Raw genomic sequence first — 23,724 nt, 5'->3', positions numbered from 1 at the left:
ACAATGGTCCAGAAAAAAACATTGTATGTTGAAACTATTGTATGTTGAGGCCATTGTAAGTTGAGGGATCACTATATTCTACAGTACACCACATACTTTGGTTCTGTTTAAATCTTTTCCTATTACAGACACCTGTAAATTAGGGCCAGTTTTACCGAACTTAGGACAATTAACCTAAAAACATGTTCTTTGCATTTGAATGTTAAATTCTGATATTTTGGACTTTTCTACACTGCAGAATGTTGTCTTTTATGTTTATTTTCATTGTAGTCTAGGTTTGTTTGTTTGAAAAATTGAGAGAGGTATTTTGATTATTTTTTTTAACTTTTAATATTTGGGGTATATTTTATATCCTTACAATTTTTTTGTGTGTCTTATTTTGCCATGACAACAGAACGGCACCCCCAAAATCATGTCAAGCCAGAATGTTCAGATAATAAAAGATTGTTTTGTGTTGTATCTGCGATTTGTGTGTTTTTTGTGACGTACAAAACCTGGGTGAACATCCTCTAAGGCCCCTTCACATATATCTAGAATCTGGCAGTGTTTCCCTCCTGTTGTGTACAAAAAGCGCCAGAGGGAAACTGATGATAGAACTGATCCTATTAATTTTCAGATGGTCGGCATCTTGCTGTGTTTGCCTGTCTAGCCTGCCCAATTAATGAGTGGTGGATGCTAAAACACTGGCGCACTTTTCTCATCAGTTGTGGCATTAGTTGCTGCCAGTTTTAGGCTGGTCTCACTGAGCTGGATGCCGGATATATGCAAACCTAGTTTAAAGGGGTATTCCAGGCAAAAACTTTTTTTTATATATCAACTGACTCCGGAAAGTTAAACAGATTTGTAAATTACTTTTATTAAAAAATCTTAATCCTTCCAATAGTTATTAGCTTCTGAAGTTGAGTTGTTGTTTTCTGTCTAACTGCTCTCTGATGACTCACGTCCCAGGTGCTGTGCAGTTCCTATGGGGATATTCTCCCATCATGCACAGCTCCCGGGACGTGACATCATCATTGAGCAGTTAGACAGAAAACTTCAGAAGCTAATAACTATTGGAAGATTTTTTAATAGAAGTAATTTACAAATCTGTTTAACTTTCCGGAGCCAATTGATATATATAAAAAAAAGTTTTTGCCTGGAATAACCCTTTAAGTGTAATGGTTACATAATTCTTGCCAGTGGTTGTATTAGAGTGCCAAAAAGTGGACTAGGAAAACAGATTTAGAAATATGTTATATATTATTGAGTCAATGAACACTGTAAGGACTTAAAAGGGTTATCCTGCAATAGAAAACAAGAGTTATTTCTTCCAAAAACTGGTTGTGCATGGTTTTACAACTTGGCTCCATTCATTTCAATGAAACGGAGCTGCAAAACCACACCCAACCTGCAGACAAATGTGCCGCAGGTTTTTGAAGAAATCTGTTCCGTTTTTTTAATTTTATTTTTTTATGCTAGATAACCCCTTTTAATGGGGGCATGTCTTTCAATGTGTGTTACTGCTTTGCTATAATGTTTATAGTGCCCATAGATATTCTCTGCTCTGTATTATATTTTACAGTATCCCTTGTCTTATTATTGGTTTTTCAACCCCTTTGGTGATCATAAAGCTTTTGAATCCGGAGATTGAGTGTGTATATTTCTTCAGACTCCAGCAAAAACTCTTGACAGCACTCATAGAGCCATCCTGTAAAAACATAGGTGCTAATACCCTCCTCTCACTTTCTTCATTAAAATACTGACTCCTTTGATGCAATAATGAGATACCATTATTGTGGTGATAATGTTCCTGGCCTTTGTTGTCTCCGCTTACTCCGCATTCGCATTAAAGGGGGTTTCTTCTATTAGGGTATGCATACACAAAGTGCACTAAAGGAGCAGTTTTTCATAGCATAAACAGGTATGCTTTTTTTTTTTTAACGTGTGAATAAGGCTAGGTATACACTGTCATTATGCTCCCACGTGTAAAGGGTCAGTCCTTTTTTCTTGTGTGAATAAGTCAGAGCACAACTGCCAGCGGCAGGTCCTGAAGGATCCCATTGACTTGAATGGGGTCCGTTGAGTGTCCATTTTTTTTTTTTTTTTTTTTTACGAGAGTTGAGGGGAGAGAAAAAAAATAGGAAATACAATATTTATTTTTCTCAGCAAAATTTCTGTCCTTTCGACAGACTCTGCTACTGTGCTCCCTTGAGCTGAGCATGGTGGCAATGTGAACAAGCCCTAGCATTTCTATTACTCTCATCCATTTTGCAACAGCAAAAAAAATAAAGTTCCAGCAGAATATAGAAATGACATACATATCTTTATTGTAATAATGTATAAAATTCAAAAATGGACAACATATTAAAATTTGCACCAGGATATGTCTTGCACAGAAAATATGGAGTAAGGTAATAACAAAATGCCTGCTGGATCAGAATCAAACCAATTATGCTGAAAGTGACCAAAAACATACTACACACCCAATATGATATTGTTAGCTAGCAAGACAAAAAGCCAGTGTATACAGTAGTGGCAAATCAGTGGATCCAAAGCAAAAAATATCATAAACATACAAGAAAAAAATCAATAAGCCATATGTGCTACCAGCTCCATACCTACCTAACCCAACGCATGTTTCACTCACTGTGGGGCTTTATCATGGGGCTTCTCTCATCCATTTTGCTAAAACCATAATATGGCTGCAGTTTTTTAATTGTGGAAACCGACAGTAAAAAGAAATCTGTTGCTTATCCTCGTGTGAACTTACATTTTGGGTAATAGTTTCCCAACACAAACTAGAGCTGGGCGGTCCATTGCACAACAAATATAGATGGTCTGTTACTACTGCTAGTTGCTGTTCAGCAGAAAAACTGATCTGCAGTATTTTTTTCTCTGGTCATGTCCCGTTTGGATTCTGCAAATGGACCTCTCTGAACTGAGCCCTGATGCCCAATGATCGGGGATAAGATGTCTGATCATGGGGGTCCCACTGCTGGGAACCCCTGCGATCTCTCTTGCAGCACCCCCTCTCATCAGCTGCACGGAGCAAAGTTTGGTCTGTGCCTGATGACTCACAATACAAGAGGCGGAGTATAGTGACGTCACGATACTCAGGCCCCTGTATCGTGAGTGCTCTGTGCAGCTGATGAGAGGGGTGCTGCGGGAGAGATCGCAGGGGTACCGCCACTGGGGATAGGTGATAAGATGTCTAGGGGTGGAGTACCCCTTTAATCACAATATAAATGGAGCCTAAAATCTCTTAGAAAGTTACATCATGTTTTTTCGTCAGCTTTTTTGAAGATACTAGCAGAATAAGGATGCACTAGTTTACACGCAGAGGTTGTAAACCCCATGCAAAGCCAGCCCTGCTCTCAGATTAGAAATGGATGCAATTGTATCTAGTCTAGGCAATGCTTAGCAAGCTAAATACATCAGTCTCTTGGCTATCTTGCTACAATGTATCAGTCTGGAGCGCTGACTGTAAACTGTGTTCTCTTAGCTAACCATTATCTTGAAACAAAGCAAATTAAAGCAATATAAACTTAGATAAGAACACCATCATTTATTTGAGACTGCATTATGTTACATACTCCTCTCACTATTAACCCTTAGATGACACAGGGCATATATGTACACTCTCTTGCTGTCTGGGGCTTAAAGGGGTTATCCAGGAAAAAACTTTTTTTTTTATATATCAACTGGCTCCAGAAAGTTAAACAGATTTGTAAATTACTTCTATAAAAAAAATCTTAATACTTTCAGTACTTATGAGCTTCTGAAGTTAAGGTTGTTCTTTTCTGTCTAAGTGCTCTCTGATGACACGTGTCTCGGGAACCGTCCAGTTTAGAAGCAAATCCCCATAGCAAACCTCTTCTAAACTGGGCGTTTCCCGAGACAGGTGTCATCAGAGAGCACTTAGACAGAAAAGAACAACCTTAACTTCAGAAGCTCCTAAGTACTGAAAGGATTAAGATTTTTTAATAGAAGTCATTTACAAATCTGTTTAACTTTCTGGAGCCAATTGATATATAAAAAAAAGTTTTTTCCTGGATAACCCCTTTAATGCTCCGGGGCGGCTGAGCGTTATTAACCCTTTAGATGCCGAGATCAATGCCAATCACTGTGTCTAAAGCATGAACTGCCACATGCTGGGAGCTCATCGGACTCCAGCAACGTGATCACGTGGGTCCAGTGAATAAAAATGGTAGTGGAGGGCCCCCTTGCCTGCTTTAGAATGCCAGTTGACCAATCAAATGATGCAGTCTGGCTTACTCAGGCTGTATTAGTGGAGAACCAATCAGACAGCATAATGATATGCAATATGCATAGCATTATACAGTAAATGCAATCTAATGATTACATATACCGTAAGTGTCCCCTTGAAACTTGAAAAGGACAAAATAAAATTGAAAATGTTTCTTAAATGATATAAAAGCCCTTCCCCTAAGAGAAAATAAATAATTATTTTTACCCATTTTACAATGTAAATTTTTTTGTCACACCCTGAATTAGAAAACATTAATAAATTGTCTTAAAGTCCCATCAAAACAAAAATGGTACCCTTAAAGACTACAGATTACAGCCCTGTATACAGTAACATAGAAAATGTATAGAGATAAAAAGAGGACAATAATAGGAACGCTATTTAACTTGGGTATTGTTATAATAGCATTGACCTACAAAATAAAGAATACATGTCATTTTTACCAAAGTACACTGCAAAAAAACAACCCCCCACCGTCCCCCAAATAAAAGTTGCAAAATTTAGGTTTTCTCTCCCCCCCCCCCCCAAGTAATATTTTTATTGTTTCACCATACATAAAATAAAATATGTCATGATAAAGTACAATTGGTGTGCAACAAAGACAAACCCTAAAATCCTTAGATGGAAAATTTTAAATAGACTGTGTCCTTGAGGGGTTAATTACGCAAGAATACATTCCTATAATTAATTATATGTAGAGAAATGGTATGTTATATGATGAATATACATCTCTAGATGTGTTTTGAAATGTGTTCACATTTTATTCACATTTTTAATAGTTATTTTATCTAAAAGCCTAAAATTGAAGACTGCAGTTAGGCACCCACTTGCTGACCAAAATCCATCAGAAATGGTGCGTGTAAACGGTTTGTTGACCTGAATGAAATATGCTTGCAATTGTGTGTGATAAACTTGTTTTTATGTTTTCAGTTACCTATTTCCTGATGGACGAAGCTACAATCCAGACTTGACAGGTCTATGTGAGCCCACTCCACATGATCACATCAAAGTTACCCAGGTATTTGTTTTCATTTCTGCTTCAATTTATTTATTTATATATATATATATATTTTTTTTGTATTCTAAAATCAAGTGCATAAGTGGTCATAGAACACCAGAACTTTTAATATATGAGCTGTAAAGGGAAAACAAACTATTCATTGTGACTCAGACATTGCATTAACTTATTAAACATGACAATTCTTTATGGATAATACATTTACCACATTGTTTTATACACTCATCAGCCATTATATTATCTTATATTGGCACCAGTGGGGTATATTAGGCAGCATGCGAACATGCAGTAGTTGAAGGGGATATGTCGGAAGCAGGAAAAATGGGCACGTATAAGGATTTGTCCTCAAACAAAACCCTTCCGGGCAGAAGCCCCTTCGGAAATAAATCCCTATCTCTGAAGAATCCCCCTAAAATATTTCTCTTTATTTGTTTTCAATTAAAATATACAAAATGAACGCCCTGTGTCATCATATATACAGTGAAAATAAAATCACAAAGGGGTATGAGTTCCTTTTCTGGGGTGGCTATATCAGCTGAATTATTGAGATTGGAGTTATGGCAGCAATACCACTCATGTTTGTTCAATTTGTTGGACTGTATATGAGTAATCATGAGTAATAAATGGTATGCTGCCAATTCTCCTTATTCAGGTCTCATTCCAATGCTCATTAAAAATACACTTATGTATCTCCAACTTTTCGCTGGTAGAACCGGCTTTGTCAAGGGCCGAGGTACCATTGCTAGTCAGTCCCTGAGAGGCTTCTGCTCCAAAGGGTTTTGTTTGAGAATAATTAACCCTGGAAATCCTCGGGGACTTTTGATTATTGATTATTAGGATTTGAACTACTTACTGGCTGAATTTTGGAACATTTCCATAATAATGTGGTGTTCCTGGGATGCAACAGTTAGTACTTACTAAAAGTGATCCAAAGATGGACAACCAGTAAATTGCAACCAGTAAAAGCTTATTGATATACATGGTTTGCCCTTATAGTCCCACTACTATAGCTAAAATGGGTGAAAACATTTAAGCTGGCTATCAAAGAAAGGTGTCACACATTTTATTGCAGTTTGTTGCATAGCCACAGACCAGTCATGACCCTGTTCACCACTGAAAGCACCTTCAATGGATGCATAGAGAAGGGGCTGGCACAACACTATAAGCAAGACTGAGAGGGCTCAGTGGCAAGTAGTAGCTGGTCCAGGCGGTGCTCAGTCCAGACAGCATATCTACATACAGAATAAACACACTAAACAGCACTGACCATCCATGCGGCAGCTTTATACAATCAAAGCGGTGCATAACCGGTACAGGCAGGCATGGCGGGGGCAGACATTGACTAACTGTTTAGTGCGGTGACTCGCTTCCTCTATGTCTTCTTTGTTTCTTCTATATGTAGATATGCACCTTCAATGGACATGTCAACATCAGAACTGGAATGTCGAGGTACAGTACAGTAGAGTCAGACAGGCTTGTCTTTGGCTGAAGTAGTGTTTACCCACAATGTGTAGGCTTCTTGTCTCACAGTATGAGTTGCTTCAGTCACTGTGGAGCTCAGAGGCAGGGAAAAACATCTGCTTGTCTCATTAGTACTACAGTTCCTAATGGCAGGATGCAGTTCTGTAGATTCATTAACCACCACCACCACATTACACTAGACATGGCTGGAAGCCCACGTCAGTCCTTGGATAAAGCTATGAGGCCTTTTCTTAACTTCTCACAGAATGAACTTCTCCCTTCTTCTGCACTTAGATTAGGACTAGTCTTGGATTGTATCCTGGACTGAGTTCTTAGCAGGAGCTTCTGGCCCTGGGCTTTCCTGTTCGAACACTTCCTCTGCCTAGAGAGGCTGTCTCTAACTACTGTCTCTTCCTCTCGGTAAACTGGACTTAGAAACTGGACTCAGCTGGACTTAGAAACATTTCAGAGGGTAGAAGAAGATAAAACTAAAATTGTGAATATGAAATTGGACATGCAACATATGACTCCCAAACACAGTCCCCACAGGGATCTGAGTGGAATACCGCCCTTTGACATGTAACACCTACCTAAATATATACTAAGGATATTCACTCTTGGCAGCATCATACCCAAATGGCAGTTGCCTCTTTCAGCAGAATTAAGTGCTCTGACACTGTAAAATTGTTCAGGAATAGTTTGAGGAGCATGACAAAGAGTACAAGGTGTTAACTTGACCTCCACATTCACCAGATTTCAATCCAATCAAACTTCTGTGCAGTGTGTTGGAGAAACTAGCTTGAACCATAGAGTCCCCACCTTACAACTTATAGGACATAAAGGATCTACTGCTGACATCTTGTATAGTCCATGTTTCGGTGGGTGATGAAGCATGAGGGGACCTATGCAATATAAGGCAGGTGATTTTAATGCTATGGCTGATTGGGATGAATATTAAATCTGTGTATTTTAGAGTAGTTAGGATATTCATATTGTTTGGAAGATGCTATTTTTTTTTTATAAAGGAGTAGACAGAGAACATGATGAATGCTCTGTACAACACTACAAGGAACTGACATCAACACCTTCGCATTGTTTCTTATCAATGCTGCACAACTATTATTGTTTTGAGGGAAGCCATATGTGGACCATAACCTAAAATGTTATAAAGACCACTTTATTTGGGGGTATAAACAAAGTGCTGCTTGATTGTTATTATGTAGTTACTATTTTTTGTATTTATATTTGACCATTTTTTTTACTTTCAGGAACAATATGAATTGTACTGTGAAATGGGCTCAACATTTCAGTTATGTAAAATATGTGCAGAAAATGACAAAGATGTGAAGATTGAGCCGTGTGGACATTTGATGTGCACTTCATGTCTCACGTCTTGGCAGGTACTGTCATTACACATTACATACACCTCTAACTTCAAAATTGTTGAATTATTTACTTGAAATCAGTGGATTTGCTGTTGTTTAATTCCTATTACATTGCTAGAAGAGATTGTGGAATGTTTTCATTACTATGCAATCCCATTGATTTATAACAAACAATCAATTTCTGCAAAGGATACTAAACGGTGTAAAGCAGTTTATATAATAAAGGACAATACACTGTTTTTAATGCATCTGGACAGGTTGGAGGTTTGGGCTGGGAAGTGGCAGATGAGGTTCAACACAGATAAATGTAAGGTTTTGCACATGGGGGAGAATCCAGGCTGAGAATAGGAATAAAGTGAGAAAACACTGGAATTTACATAGAAAAGGACTTTGGTTGCTACAGTTACATTTACTGTTAACTTAAACTCCTGTGTTGGGCAGCTGCTGCCAAGGCAAATAAAATCATGCAGTGTATCAAAAGGGCATAGATGTACATGATGTGAAAATAGCTGTACAAATCAACACATACAGTTCTGGGCAGTACATAGTTCTCTCCCTTGATCTATTTATACCTCAGACTGTAAATAGCAAGTGGAGATGCCTTCTTTAGGATCAACACTATAGGGAAATAGGCTAAACAAGATGGGTGGATGTCTTTTTTTCAGCCTTGCAAACTATTACTATGTAATACAACCATACAAAAATGTACTGTAAAGAGTATTGGCAGACAATGTTAGTAGTTTATTATCTATTAGTATTCACTTACAGTACATGCTTTATTTTTAAACACTTTGCTTTATAAACTCCTTAACTGTGAACAGGATCTAACAGAAATGAATTACACAGAACAAAAAACCTGCATCAGAATCAGCCTCTACCTCTCAAAATGAAAATGGTCTATGAGTGTTTACTTGCTGGCATTTTTCACTGTCAGTGTAACATAACATTCAGAAAAAATGGCTATGCGTACTCAACTGTTTACTTTTCTTTAAGTTCTTTTTTCTACTCCTGGAAACATGGGATACTGTTGCTGATTACTATGGGGCTGATGGGGCTGATGGTGGTTGTTTGCCCTCTGGTATATTGTATTGGAATTTGTATGAAGAAAAGAAAAACCGGCCACTCACTATATTCGTCTTCTTGCTTTATTGCATAAAATGCTCACATAAAGACATAGGGGAGAGGGAAGGAGCGGGGGGTACAAGCGGCAATAAGCTCCGTTTCGCACTGAGTATAGTGCTTCTTCCTGCCTATGGCCGGAAGAAGCACTATACTCAGTGCGAAACGGAGCTTGTTGACGCTTGTACCCCCCCGCTCCTTCCCTCTCCCCTATGTCTTTATGTGAGTATTTTATGCAATAAAGCAAGAAGACGAACATGATGTGTGTTTTTCTTTTCTTCATACAAATGTACCTTGCATCTTGCCTGAAACCAGAGCACCACCATCTTTACACCTGCAAAGAACTTTCCTAATCCGGGGACCGGGGTTCCAATCACTCGCAGTGCCGTAGGAACACCTTCTTCAATTGGATATTGTATTAGAACCCTTTGCTTTTGATTAAGGGGATATCGGCTGTATGAATGTATTTAACAGGCCTGTTCTCTTGCAGTTGCTTAGTTTTTTTTGCAATACCTGTTGTTGCTTTTCTGGCCCCTGATGCTGTTCCTAGTCTGCCAAGTACTTGAATACTGCTGTCTACTTTATAGATTTAATAATGGATTTGGCATCTCACGCGAAATATGCTGAATGTTCTAAAACCTTTAGCCTGGCAAGTTTATTTTTAACTGTGGTGCTCCGATTTCCTGTGGACAGAAACATATCCACATGGGCAGAGCCAAAAAAGCTTTTGCTTCCCATTTACTTAACTTGATTTGCAACAGATTGGCTCATCTGTGCAGCAGAGAAGAAAGTTTAGAATGTTTTGTTACAGTTGCGTCAATTCTGGCAGAGAATCTGAAAAAAACATCTTATATCTAAAGGTCTGTTGTAGTAGATCATAAAAAAACTTTCCGTTTCTTTAGAAAACTATGCAGTAGCAATGTCCATGCACCTATTTAGTTGAGGAGATGATTGGTTGTATAGCTTTGGGCTTAAATGCAAATTTTTTTTTTTTTTTTGTAAAATAAGTACTTTTGGGACAGTTAAAACGTTGTTTAAAGCAAGTCTGTCATCATACAATGCTGCCCTGTTTAACCCTTTAAGGACCAGGCCAATTTTCACTGTAGGACCAGAGCATTTTTTGCACTTTCACTTTAAGCATTAATAACTCTGGGATACTTTTACATTTCATTCTGATTTCGAGATAGTTTTTTCGTGACATATTCTACTTTATGTAAGTGGTAAAATTTTGTTGATACTTGCATCATTTCTTGGTGAAAAATTCCCAAATTTTATGAAAAAATGAAAAATTTAGCATTTTTCTAACTTTGAAGCTCTCTGCTTGTAAGGAAAATAGACATTCCAAATAAATTATATTTTCATTCACAAATACAATATGTCTACTTTATGTTTGCATCATAAAGTTGACATGTTTTTACTTTTGGAAGACATCAGAGGGCTTCAAAGTTCAGCAGCAATTTTCCAATTTTTCACAACATTTTCAAAATCGGAATTTTTCATGCACCAGTTCAGTTTTGAAGTGGATTTGAAGGGCCTTCCTATTAGAAATACCCCACAAATGACCCCATTATAAAAACTGCACCCCTCAAATTATTCAAAATGATATTCAGTAAGTGTGTTAACTCTTTAGGTGTTTCACAGGAATAACAGCAAAATAAAGGAGAAAATTCAAAATCTTCATTTTTTACACTCGCATGTTCTTGTAGACCCAGTTTTTGAATTTATACAAGAGGTAAAAGGAGAAAAAGCTTTCAAAACTTGTAACCCAATTTCTCTCGAGTAAGGAAATACCTCAAATGTGCATGTCAAGTGTTTGGCAGGCGCAGTAGAGGGCTCAGAAGGGAAGGAGCGACAATGGGATTTTGAAGAGTGAGTTTTTCTGAAATGATTTTTAGGGGGGCATGTCACATTTAGGAAGCCCCTATGGTGCCAGAACAGCAGAAAACCTCCCACATGGCATAACATTTTGGAAACTACACCCCTCAAGGCACGTAACAAGGCATCCAGTGAGCCTTAACACCCCATAGGTGTTTTATGACCTTTCGTTAAAGTCGGATGTGTAAATGAAAAAAAAAAAAACATTCGCTAGAGTGCAGTTTTTTTCCCAAATTACCAAGGGTAATGGGAGAAAATACCCCCCCCCCCCCCCAAAATTGTAACCCCATCTCTTCTGAGTATGGAAATACCCCATGTTAGGACATAAAATGCTCTGCGGGCGAACTGCAATGCCTTGTCTTTTGGAAAGTACATTTTGCTGAAATGGTTTCTGGGGGGAATGTCGCATTTAGGAAGCCCCTATGGTGCCAGAACCGCAAAAAAAAAAACACATGACATACTATTTTGGAAACTACACCCCTCAAGGAACTTAATAATAAGGGGTATAGTGAGATTTAACACCTCACAAGTATTTCACGACTTTTTGTTAAAGTTGAATGTGTAAATAAACAAAAAAATATTTTTTCATTAAAATGCAGTTTTTTCCCCAAATTTTTCATTTTTACAAGGGGTAATAGGAGAAAATTACCCCCAAAATTTGTAACCCCATTTCTTCTGTGTATGAAAATACCCCATGTGTGGGCGTCAAGTGCTCTGCTGGCGCACTACAATGCTTAGAAGATGAGGAGCTCCATTGAGCTTTTGGAAAGGGAATTTGTTTGGAATGGAAGTCAAGGGCCAAGTGCGTTTAACACAGCTCCCCGTGGTGCCAGAACAGTGGACCCCCCCCCCCCACATGTGACCCCATTTTGGAAACTACACCCCTCACGGAATGTAATAAGGAGTGCAGTGAGTATTTACACCCTACTGGTATTTGACAGATCTTTGGAACAGTGGGCTGACCAAATGAAAAATTAAATTTTTCATTTTCACGGACCACTGTTCCAAAAATCTGTCAGACGCCTGTGGGGCATAAATGCTCACTGCACCCCTTATTACATTACGTTAAGGGGTGTAGTTTCCAAAATAAGGTCACATGTGGGAGGGGTCCATTGTTCTGGCACTATGGGGGCTTTGTTTCTGGCACATGGCCTTCAATTCTGGACAAATTTTCTCTTCAAAATCCCAATGTCGCTCACTCTCTTCTGAGCATTGTAGTTCGCCCGCAGAGCAATTTACATCCCCATATGGGGTATGTTCTAATGTGGGTATAATTTTTTTTGCGTTTGTCAGAACCGCTGTAAAATGAGCCACCCCTGTGCAAAGCACCGATTTAGGCCTCAAATGTACATAGTGCGCTCTCACTCCTGAGCCTTGTTATGCGCCCGCAGAGCATTTTACGTCCACATATGGGGTATTTTCTTACTCAAGAGAAATTGTGTTACAAATTTTGGGGGTCTTTACTTTTTATTTTCACAAGAGGTAAAAGAAAAAAAAAGGGCAACACCAGCATGTTAGTGTAAAACATTTTTTTCTTTACACTAGCAGGCTGGTGTAGACCCCAACTTTTCCTTTTCATAAGGGGTAAAAGGATAAAAAGCCCCCCAAAATATGTAGTGTAATTTCTCCCGAGTACGGAAATACCCCATATGTGGCCCTAAACTGTTTCCTTGAAATACGACAGGGCTCTGAAGTGAGAGAGCGCCATGCTCATTTGAGGACTAAATTAGGGATTGCATAGGGGTGAAACATAGGGGTATTCTACGCCAGTGATTCCCAAACAGGGTGCCTCCAGCTGTTGCTAAACTCCCAGCATGCCTGGACAGTCAGTGGGTGTCCGGAAATGCTGGGAGTTGTTGTTTTGCAACAGCTGGAGGCTCCGTTTTGGAAACACTGCCGTACAATACGTTTTTCATTTTTATTGGGAGGGACAGTGTAAGGGGGTGTAAATGTAGTGTTTTACCCTTTTATTATTATTTTATTTTTTTTCAACATAAAGTTTTTATTGAAATTTGTCAACAGTAAGCAAATACAAGTATGGTCATACTAAGTAAAGCAATAGCAAGTACAATAGCTAACATTATAGATTAATGGTGGTGCGTATGAGTCTTTGAAAGCATAAGATCAAGATCAAAGCATTTTGGGCTCGGGAAACTAAGCCAAGGGCATATCAGTATGATCAATACCAGCTAGGGCCGACGGATGTGAGCTAGCACTGGTATATTGGGCAACAGAATGCAACATACATTGATCCTATGCACATGGAATTGCAGTGACAAACTTAACAAGGAGAGGGGGGGGATGTGAAAGGGTAATGGTAGGGGTAACTAGGGGAAGGGAACAGAGGGAAGATGAGTAGGGGAGGTGGAGAAAGGGAGAGAAAGGGATAGAGGATGAAGAGCGGAGAAGAAGAAGGTGTAGGAGCTAGGTTGGAGGTACAAGACTTACCGGGCGATCCAGGCAAAGACGGGAGACCCCCACGGCTCACAGGGCAAGGTAGACAGTCATGGGGGGTAGAGGTGGGGGATGTACAACGTCTCAGTCTGTGAAGTCCGGTAGAGGGAGGAAGATAAGCCTCCGGGTCCACTGTATAAGTGGATCTGAGGAACTCTGTGGCAGTCATGTGGCCAAGTATAGGGAGCTATAATCTGGGAAGAACGAAAAGTGCACCCAAGGGGACCAGATGGAGAGATATTTAGCTGAATGTCTGGAGGAATCGGCCAGCAGCTCCTCCATTCTATGAAGTCTGGAAACCTCAAGTAGCCAGGCAGGGATAGTCGGAGGAGTTGTAGATTTCCAGAGTCGTTGCAATGACAGAGCGGGCTGCCAATAATAGAAAAGAGAGTAGGCGGGAGGTATGTTTGGGAATGGTTACGGGGCAGGATAAAAAGTAGAAGCGTCTCGGGTGTGCGCTGGAGGTCAATCGAGGTCAGCTTCTTGATAATGGATGTTACCTGCGACCAGAAGGGGAGCAGTCAAGGGCAGGTGAGCCAAATGGGGAGCATGGTGCCCTTGTCATCGAGACACCTCCAGCACACATCAGGAGATCCAGGAAACATCTTAGCCAGTTTTTGTGGGACCCTATACCTTGTAGTTGATCTCTTGGGCTTTACACGAGATGGAGGTCTTGTGGCAAGTAGAGAGCGCCCTCAGCCAGTCATGCTCAGTTATCGGGTGGCCAATATCGTCTTCCCAGCCCACTTTAAAGGGTAGAGGGGGAGTTGTACAACCCCTCAGCAGTAGAGTATAAAGAACACTGACTGTGTGGTAAATTGGAGAGGATGATGTGCAAAGTTTTTCAAAGTCAGTCAGCGGGCGGTGTAGAAGCAGGGACTCCTTAGAAGTTACATCGAAGTGTTTTAACTGAGCGTATTGAAATGTCCTTGCAAGGGTGTGTATGCTCCCTCCAGTGATCTCTTCCAGGGATTTCAAAGTGGAACCCGAGAGAAGAGAGTTGAAGGTAGGGTATTCCTTCCTGCGGAGAGACAAAAAGGTGGTCCAAGTGCGTGTGGGAGGGAAGGCAGGATTGTCAAAGAGAGGCATTAGTGGGCCATTGTAGATAGGATAAGGGCGTGTGACATGTTGGTCTTTCTCGTGCTCCAGACAGAGAGAAGGACAGGAGGGAGGTCATGTATAGGAGGGAGATGGGGAGGAAGACGTGGCGACCAAAGGAGTGCCCTCGGGTCTTTCTCCATGGTAGAGGATTCAACGTGAATCCATTGTTTATCTTTCGAACAATGAAAACAGTCCAGCACCCGCACTAGCACTGCAGCTGTATAATATGCCTGATAATCGGGGAGTGACAGGCCACCCTCAGGCTTCCTGTGAATCAGGACATGTCTTGCTAATCTGGGGGTTTTGTTAGCCCACACAAATCTGGACTGCATGGTCGTTAATTCTTTGAGGAAGGAACGGGAGAGGGTGACAGGAAGGCAAAGAGAAGAGATATAGAAGTCTCGGGAGGACGTTCATTTTGAGAATATTGATCCGTCCTAGCCAAGAAAAGTATTTTCTGTCCCACTTCGCTAGGTCGGAGCGTAACGTATGTAGCAGGGGGGGGGGGATTGAGTTTAAAAGTGTCCGGGAGGTTTGAAGGGATTTGAGTCCCTAAATATTTCAGTGAGGTGGGTTGCCATTTAAATGGATATGAATTCTTGAGGGCCTGGATCTGGTCAGGAGGAAGGGAAATGTTAAGGGCCTCACACTTCGACATATTTAATTTATAATAACTCAGGGAGGAAAAGGTTCTAATCGTGGACAATAATCAGGGTAAGGTGGTGAGAGGGGCAGAGAGGTAAAGCAACAAGTCGTCGGCAAACGCTGCACATTTGCTCTGGCCCGAGGGGAGGGAAAACCCCTTAATATCTGGATTATTTCTTATCGGCATCAAGAGGTGTTCCATGCAAATTATGTACAGAAGCTGGGAGAGAGGGCAGCCCTGCTCAGGGGTGCCGACATCTGACCGTTTATTCTAACTTGGGCTGTTGGGTTGGAGTATAGTGTGTGGATTCTGGATAGCATGGCTGGGCCTAGAACAATCTGTGAAAGATTGTCCAGCGTCCATGAAGTCCCAGTCCACCCGGTCGAAAGCCTTCTCTGCATCTAGCGAGAGAAGGAATAAGGGCTTAGATCTTTTACGAGCAGAATGGATAATGGAGAAGGTCCGGAGCGTGTTGTCTCTGGCCTCGCGACCTCTGACGAAGCCATCTTGGTCCGGGTGGACTAGGGACTGCATGAACGGCGCCAATCTGTTCGCAATTAACTTCACAAACAGCTTGGTGTCGACATTGAGTAGTGAAATCGGCCTGTAACTAGGGCATAGTAGAGTGTCCTTACCCTCCTTTGGGATGACTGTTATGTATGCTTTTAGGAAGGATGCAAGGGGGGGGGGGGGGTATCTTGGGTACTAGAGAAGCCGTCGAAGACCTCCAGCAAGAGGGGTACCACTTCAGCCCGAAGAGTTTTTTTGATGTATATCCGTCTGGACCTGGGCATTTGCCTGCAGGCAAGTGTGTGATAGCGTCGCACAGTTCTTCAGGCGTGAAGGGCAACTCCAAAGACTGGATGGCCTCCAGGGCAGTATCGGACATAAATTGTGAGAGGGAGGGGGAATCAGGGTTGTTTTACCCTTTATTATGTGTTATTGTAGTGTTTTTAGGGTACATTCGCGCTGACGACAGTTTACAGTGAGTTTACCGCTAGGAGTTTGCGCTGCGGCGAAAAATTTGCCGCAGCTCATACTTGAAGCAGGAATCTTACTGTAAACCTGCCCGTGTGAATGTACCCTGTACATTCACATGGGGGGGGGCAAACCTCCAGCTGTTTCAAAACTACAACTCCCAGCATGCACTGACAGACCGTGCATGCTGGGAGTTGTACTTTTGCAACACTGGTCGGAAAACCTTCAGTTAGGTTATGTTACCTAACTCAGTATTTTCCAACAAGTGTGCCTCCAGCTGTTGCAAAACTACAACTCCCAGCATGAACTGATCGCTGAAGTGCATGCTGGGAGATGTAGTTGTGCAACAGCTGGAGGTACGCAACTACAACTCCCAGCATGCCGAGACAGCTGTTTTCTGTTTGGGCATGCTGGGGTTTGCAGTTTTGCAACATCTGGAGGGCTACAGTTTGAGACCACTGCACTGTGATCTCCAAACTGTAGCCCTCCAGCTGTTGCAAAACTGCAAATCCCAGCATGCCCACACAGCAAATAGCTGTCTGGGCATGCTGAGAGTTGTAGTTTTGCAACATCTGGAGGGCTACAGTTGAGACCACTGTATAGTGGTCTCAAACTGTAGCCCTCCAGATGTTGCTAGGCAACTCACCGTCTTACGTAGGATCCAGCCGCAGGACATCGCCACCCGCCGATCTCCGACAACGATCGTCTCCCGCAGCCTCGCCCGCAGGGTAAGTGGACTTAGTCGCCGGCCCCCTTCGGTTTTGCCGTTCTGCCCCGTCTATTGTGGGTGGGCAGAACGGGTAAACCGAAAGTTAACCCCCGCCCCCGATCTGCTATTGGTCGTCGCGTCTATACGACCAATAGCAGGGACAGGAGGGATGGCACCCCTGCCACCTCACTCCTATCCCTTTAGGGGGATCGTAGCTGTCTTGGACTGTCTTATTTTCCGGGTCACCATAGACCCGTATGACCCGGAATAGCCGCAAATTGCAGGTGTGAATTCACTTGCGATTTGCGGCAATCGACGACTTTGGGAGGTCTGTTGACCACCCCCCCTGGGCATTTGCGCTGTGTGCCTGCTGATCGATATCAGCAGTCACCCCGGTCCGGTCCCCGCCCGGCGTGTGGGGGGGACCGAAATTCCCGCGGGCATACAGGTACACCCTTGGTCCTTAAGTACGAGGGAGCAAAGGTGTACCTGTACGCCCTTGGTCCTTAACAGGTTAACAAAGTCATAGAAAGATGAACTTATTCCTATGTCATTATTACTATTAGCCAAAATACACAAAAATATTTCTCCCTGGTTAATAGGAGATAATAGGAATAAGAGTTTTTAAGTTTTGGATCATTAAGAGGGATCATAAGACAAAGGGCTGTACTTAAGGACATAGGCTGGCAGAAGCTGTTAAATATATTCCTGTAGGAAATAAGTATAAATGATTAAAACTAAGCCCCAAAACTTCACAATGAAAGTCGGAAATGGCCAAAGAAATTAACATCAATTCTAAAAAAATCTTTTAGTTTAAATGGAAAAAAAATAACCAAGGTTAAAGCATGTAGGCCCCCTAAAAAGTATAATGAAGAGGTGGTCACTGGAGGTCAAGAGAAAGAAGAGTTACTGAATGGGCTCTTTAGCTCTGTATATGCAAAAGAAGATGGAGAAGCTGATGTTGGTGAGACTAATGCTGGTAACACATCATGTAATGCACTCCTTTGATCAGATAGATTACACCCAATAGTTCTTGGAGAACTCAGTTCAGTTATTTGTGTACCCTTACTGATAATAATTAGAGATTCTCTACTGGCTGGTATTGTCAATGGTCTGGCACAAGGCAAGTCTTCAAAAAGGGTCTTCCCCAGGTAACTACAGATGTGTAAGCTTAACATTCATTGAGGAAACACCATTTCAGGGGTTATAAAGGATTACATATGGGAATATGTAGAGGGGAACAGTATTCTAAGTAATAGCCAGCATGGTTTTATGAAGGACAGAAGTCAAACTAATCTAATGTGTTTATATTATGAAGGGAGTAGAAGCCTGAACAGAAGGTTGGCTGTGGATATAGTGTTTTTGCTAAACATTTGACACCAGGTGGGTTATATGAGCTCGTTAGGTTTAGTGAGTTTGTAACTGAATCAAAAACTGAATTCAAAACAAGGACCATACCCAGAGAGTTGCGGTCAATGATTCCTACTCTTAATTCTCCCCAGTTATAAGTGGTGTACCTAAAGGGTCAGTACTGGCCTGCAAAGACAGCTCTGTTGTCTTTGCAGATGACATCCAGCTTTGTAATGCATTACAGTCCTATAGAAGACATGCATAAGTTACAAGCTGACTTGGATACACTTGCCAAGTGAGATTGAATGTGAATAAATGTAAAGTTGTGTATCTGGGTACTAATAACCTGCATGTATCATATCTCATAGGAGGAGTAAAACTGAAAGTGTCACTGGTAGAGAAAGATCTGGGTGTACTTGTAGATCGTAGACTACAGAACAGTTGCATTGTTAAGCAGCTGCTTCAAAGGCCAGCATGATATTGTTGGGGATTAAAACAGACATGGACTTTTAGGACATGGTCATGTTACCGTTTTATAAAGCATTGGTACGGCCTCACCTGGAATATGCTGTTTAGCTTTGGGTACCACTTACCAGAAAGGATGTCCTGAAGCTGGAAAAGGTACAGAGATTTGCAGCTGAACTAAAAAGGGGCATGAAACATCTTAGCTATGGGGACGGAATTACATTTGTTTAGTTGAGGGGTTCTAAACCGGCTTAGACAAATTCTTAGAACAAAATGACATTATTGCATATGTATAAATATAGAATCACATAATTTCCATCCACCATACCCTTCTCTTCATTTATCTCTTATTTTTTTCAACTGTACTAACCTCTAAAAACATACTTTAAGAAATGAATATGGATAATATGGATTTACCATAAATGTGCATCACCATCTTACTGGCACAGTACAATTATTATTGTCTGGTATTTTTCTTCTTTATTAATGGCAGTTAGAGGTAGTGAACTTTTTTTCCCATATATTGTAGAAATTATTTTAATTTTTAGTTTACTTTACAATAAAATGTTATAGTGTTATAGAGAAGAGTGTTTTTTTTTTTTTTTTTTTACTTTTGGTTTTAAATAAAGTAAGATTGTAAATTAATGGCAGGCGTGGGCCCCCTTACCATGGTGATCATATGACTAATCTGGCTTAGTCATACTGGGCAGGATGGTATTGTGATTGAGAAAAAGGGATTTTTGTCCAATAGTCTGATTGTATAATGGAAAAATGAAAGCAATACCGGTATCTTCCTCACATTATGGTTACATATTTATCTGTATTAGCATTGCCTTGAAGGTGGGGGATAGTGTAATTGGATATAAGCAATAAATAAATAAAAAGTCTGCTTTTGCTTTATACACTAGCTGTATCCTAAGTACATCCCAAGTCATCTGGTTTCCATACTTTGTGAACAACACAGCAGCCAAAAATAGAGCTGTGATCTATGTCTTGTTCACATAAAGATATCATTTCCTCTAACTAGATGCAACAAATAAGCCCTTTGTATAAATTTGGTTGTTTTTGTTCTGATTTCTAAATTGGATAATATATAGGACTAGATTTTCTATATGTGCATTCACAAGATTAAGTCAGGAAGAGCTTCTAAATGGAGAACACACAAAAAGGAAGAACTGTGACTTCTCTTTTCTAATCCATTCTTGGCTTTGTATTTAATGATTGTAGTTTTTAAAAACCTAAATGTATGAACATACCAAAATAGTGATTTTATTTTTACGGTTTACCTTTGGGGTACAGTCCCACGTACGGCTTCTGCAGTATATTTCATGCTTTGCAAAATCGGATGCAGCAGCAGGAAATACACTGCGTATTCTCAGTGATCATACACACAGGGCTAGCCGACGGCAGCCCTGCGGTTTCACTGAACTTTGGAGGTGGAGCCGCATGACGGCGTGACTGTGACGCGTGGCTCCGCCTCCGAACTTCAATGAAAATGCAGGGCTGCCGCCGGCTAGCCCTGTGTGTATGATCATTGAGAATACGCAGCGTATTTCTTGCTGCTGCACCTAGATGATCACCTCACCCCCTATCAGCGAACCTTCAGGAACTAAATATGATTCAATTTCAACCCATTGTTTGGTAATATCGTTACACCACCAATGTTGGGTTTGTTCTAGGAGAGTCGCATAATAGTATTTCTGTAAGTCAGGATATCCCATTCTACCTTTAGTTACCGGAAGATACAACAGCTCTGCTGATATCCTTGGTTTTTGTTTTTGCCATACCAGCTGCGTAATCAGCCACTGTAATAAACATATTCTACCTTTTAGGGACTGGTACTGGCAAGTTACGAAAGCAGTAGAGAATTTTAGGTAGCAACATCATTTTAATGGCAGATATGCGTCCTGCCCATGATAATGGTAACTTTGCATAGGTAGCTACATCTCTGGATATGGAAGATATTAGCCTAGAGTAGTTCACTTGAATAATATGGGAGAGGGGGAAAGTAAGAGTGATGCCTAGGTAAGTAAGCTGACCTGTAGACCACTGGTATGGGTAGGACACCTGTGGCTATTTTTTTAAGGAAGAAGGTAATGCTATATCCAAAATTGTTGATTTAAATGCATTAACTTTATAGTAGCTAAGAGCCCCAAATTTCCCCAAAAGGGCAATAACTCCTGCCAATGGTTTTTCAGGGTTCGTAAGACATAATATAACATCATCTCCTATAAATGATTGGTTACTCCATAGTCAACCACTAAGTCTTTATTTTAATACAAAATCTAATAGGCCTCCCATAAAATAACCCACCCTTAAAAAATACATACACCCCAGAAAAGCAGAATGACAGGGGGAACTCCACAGGATATACCAAGTAACAAAAATGCAAAGGCCCAATCACAGATAAATATCACATCAGCAATAATAATAAATATCAAACAGATTGTGAAAGAGTCAATACCGTACCTAGTTGTGACATTTTGGTATCCCTGGGAGTATGCAACTAAATGCGTTAAATAGTATGCCATCCTATGGCGCATGGTGCCGATTCTCCACTCCGGCCGAGTTCCAGGTAGCGTCTCTGACCAACGCGCATCACATAATAGAACATCATCTGCAAACAACCCAATGTTATCTCTTAGCTATTGTTACCCCGGTTATATCCAGAGAGGTTTGGATATTTTGGGCAAGGAGTTCCCAAACAAATATTATTGGTGACAAAGGGCACCACTGCCTAGTACTTTTAGAAATACAGAACTCTCTGGATACCACGCCTGAATCATAAACACATGACGTGGGATGGCTATATAACGCCATTACTGCTGACTCAAATGGACCCCTAAGCCAGAACTTGTCTAGTACTTGTGCAAGATACCCTTAGTGTACCGTATTGAATGCCTTCTCTGCATCCAACGTGAGGAGCAGAGAAGGCATTCTTTGTTTTTCCAGTACTCACATAATGTCCACTATACGCAGAGTACCATCAGTAGTTTGACGCCCACTTATGAACCCGACCTGATCATTGGATGTTAGAGAAGGTAAAATGCAATTTAGCCTACGAATTAAAACGATGGCATAAAGTTTCAGGTCGCTGTTCAATAATTCGATTGGTCTGAAGGTCTAAAAACATGAAGAGGACGAGGAAGGGAATAAAAGACTCTATTACAAACCTGATTTTCACCCTATAAAAATCCAGGCCCCATAACAGGACTTAACAATGTCCCTAGCAAGCTTAGTCTTGCCATGGATTTCAACTTTATCTGGATTTACTGTGTCTCACCCAGCTTTCTTTAGATGAGATATGCACTTAATTAAACCTGATATCCACAGAAGCCACGTACCTTGAGGAAATATAGCGATCCCTGACAACCATTCCTGCCATTGTCTCACAACACATTTGTGTTCATATTTGAAATCTTTATAAAACAGATTCAAGGTTAATTGTTTTATAGTGGTTTCATACATATACCTTACCATATCTAAACACAAGAGTAAATGAAAACTCTGTCCATTAATATTAGGCCCTAAGTGCTTCTGTGAATAGAAATGATGCATGGCAATAGAAGCGGTACTTAATATAAAATACCGATTAACAATATGTACAAATATCTTGTCAAGGCCAGCATTTTGTGTTTTACTCTTGTGTTTTTTTTTATTTATTTTTTTACTATAACTTACAATTAATATGTTGTTAGTAGGCCGTGTATGTTATAAATACAATATGTACAGACTTTGATTTTTTTCCCCCAGGAATCTGATGGACAGGGATGTCCTTTCTGTCGTTGTGAAATCAAGGGTACAGAACCAATTATAGTTGATCCTTTTGATCCAAGAGATGAGAACAGGAATAGTAGTAATTTCGATAGTTTATGTACACACATGCTGGATTTTGATGAAGATGATGAGCGGGAAGAATGCCTGATAATGAGCCGGCTTGCCTGTGTGAAAAAGGTAATGGCTTTATAATATATTAAATTATTCCTGAGCATGCATATTGAAGTATACCTCACAATATACCAAGGAATTAAACTGCCAGTGCACCTGATATTAAATGGGATAAGTCTATAAAATAAGCTAATTTCAAGTGTTCTACCCTTTCCGCATTGCTGCCTAATAAGGATGTGTTCACACTACGGAATTGCCGCGTAATTCCGCAGTGTGAACTTAACATTAGTGTGAATGGGTCTCTGCGAAATTTCAGCGGCAGCGGCTGCTGAAATTGTTCCGCGCAAAGAAAGAACATGTTCATTCTTTGCACGGATTCTACGAGCTTTGCATAGCCATCGATGGAGACTGCTCAGTGCCCCGCGGTCCTAGCGCCAAAGTATTTTTGGTGGCGGCCGCCAGATGGAATCTCCGCTTGTGAAATTCCGCAAGTGGAGATTCCGCAGTGGGAATGCACCCTAAAGCATAATCACAGATTTGTTTTGTGCCTTCTGTAACTTACTGTAGCAACCAGATGTTACATTTTTGTGCACAGCTTTTTGTTTCGTTATATTCTGCATTTTCTTTATATTCAGGTTGTGTTCACACTGCATTAGTTGATTTCATCATAGGTTTACATCTGCATCCTGTAAGAAAAGGAGATGTCAACATATACTGTACCTATTAGGCTGGGTTCACACTACAGAATTTCTGAGCGGAGTCCCATTCTGCTGCACAGTGCACTGTGGAGTTTTCAAGGCAGACTTTTCGCTTAGAAAATCCGCTTGTAAATTTTTGCCAGAATACTGAACTTGTTTAATATTCTGGCGAATTTCCCCTTGGCAGACATTGCCGTCCATGATTTAGTCAGCACTGGATGCATCTGGGATCTTCGGCCAGATTTTGTCTGGCCTGAAATCCCAAAGGGGAACCCCACCTTACTGACTTGATTAATGCAGTGGGAATCCAGCCTTAAAAGGGTTAACAACC

General features: G+C 40.7%; 1 protein-coding gene across 6 annotated transcripts in view; it reads left to right on the top strand.

Annotated features, from left to right (window-relative positions):
* Window positions 1-23,724, top strand: part of CBLB (Cbl proto-oncogene B) — a 207,124-nt gene that overhangs the window by 115,657 nt on the left and 67,743 nt on the right. For all 6 annotated transcript variants that reach the window (XM_056556288.1, XM_056556287.1, XM_056556292.1 and 3 more), the window contains 3 exons: window positions 5,177-5,264; window positions 7,994-8,125; window positions 22,561-22,761. In XM_056556288.1, the coding sequence (XP_056412263.1) occupies window positions 5,177-5,264; window positions 7,994-8,125; window positions 22,561-22,761 (421 nt within the window). The remainder of the gene's footprint in view (window positions 1-5,176; window positions 5,265-7,993; window positions 8,126-22,560; window positions 22,762-23,724) is intronic.

Source organism: Hyla sarda, chromosome 2 (assembly GCF_029499605.1).
Source record: "Hyla sarda isolate aHylSar1 chromosome 2, aHylSar1.hap1, whole genome shotgun sequence".
NCBI lineage: Eukaryota > Metazoa > Chordata > Amphibia > Anura > Hylidae > Hyla > Hyla sarda.
Note: the sequence above shows the minus strand (reverse complement) of the source record. Positions and strands in the feature narration are given on the sequence as shown.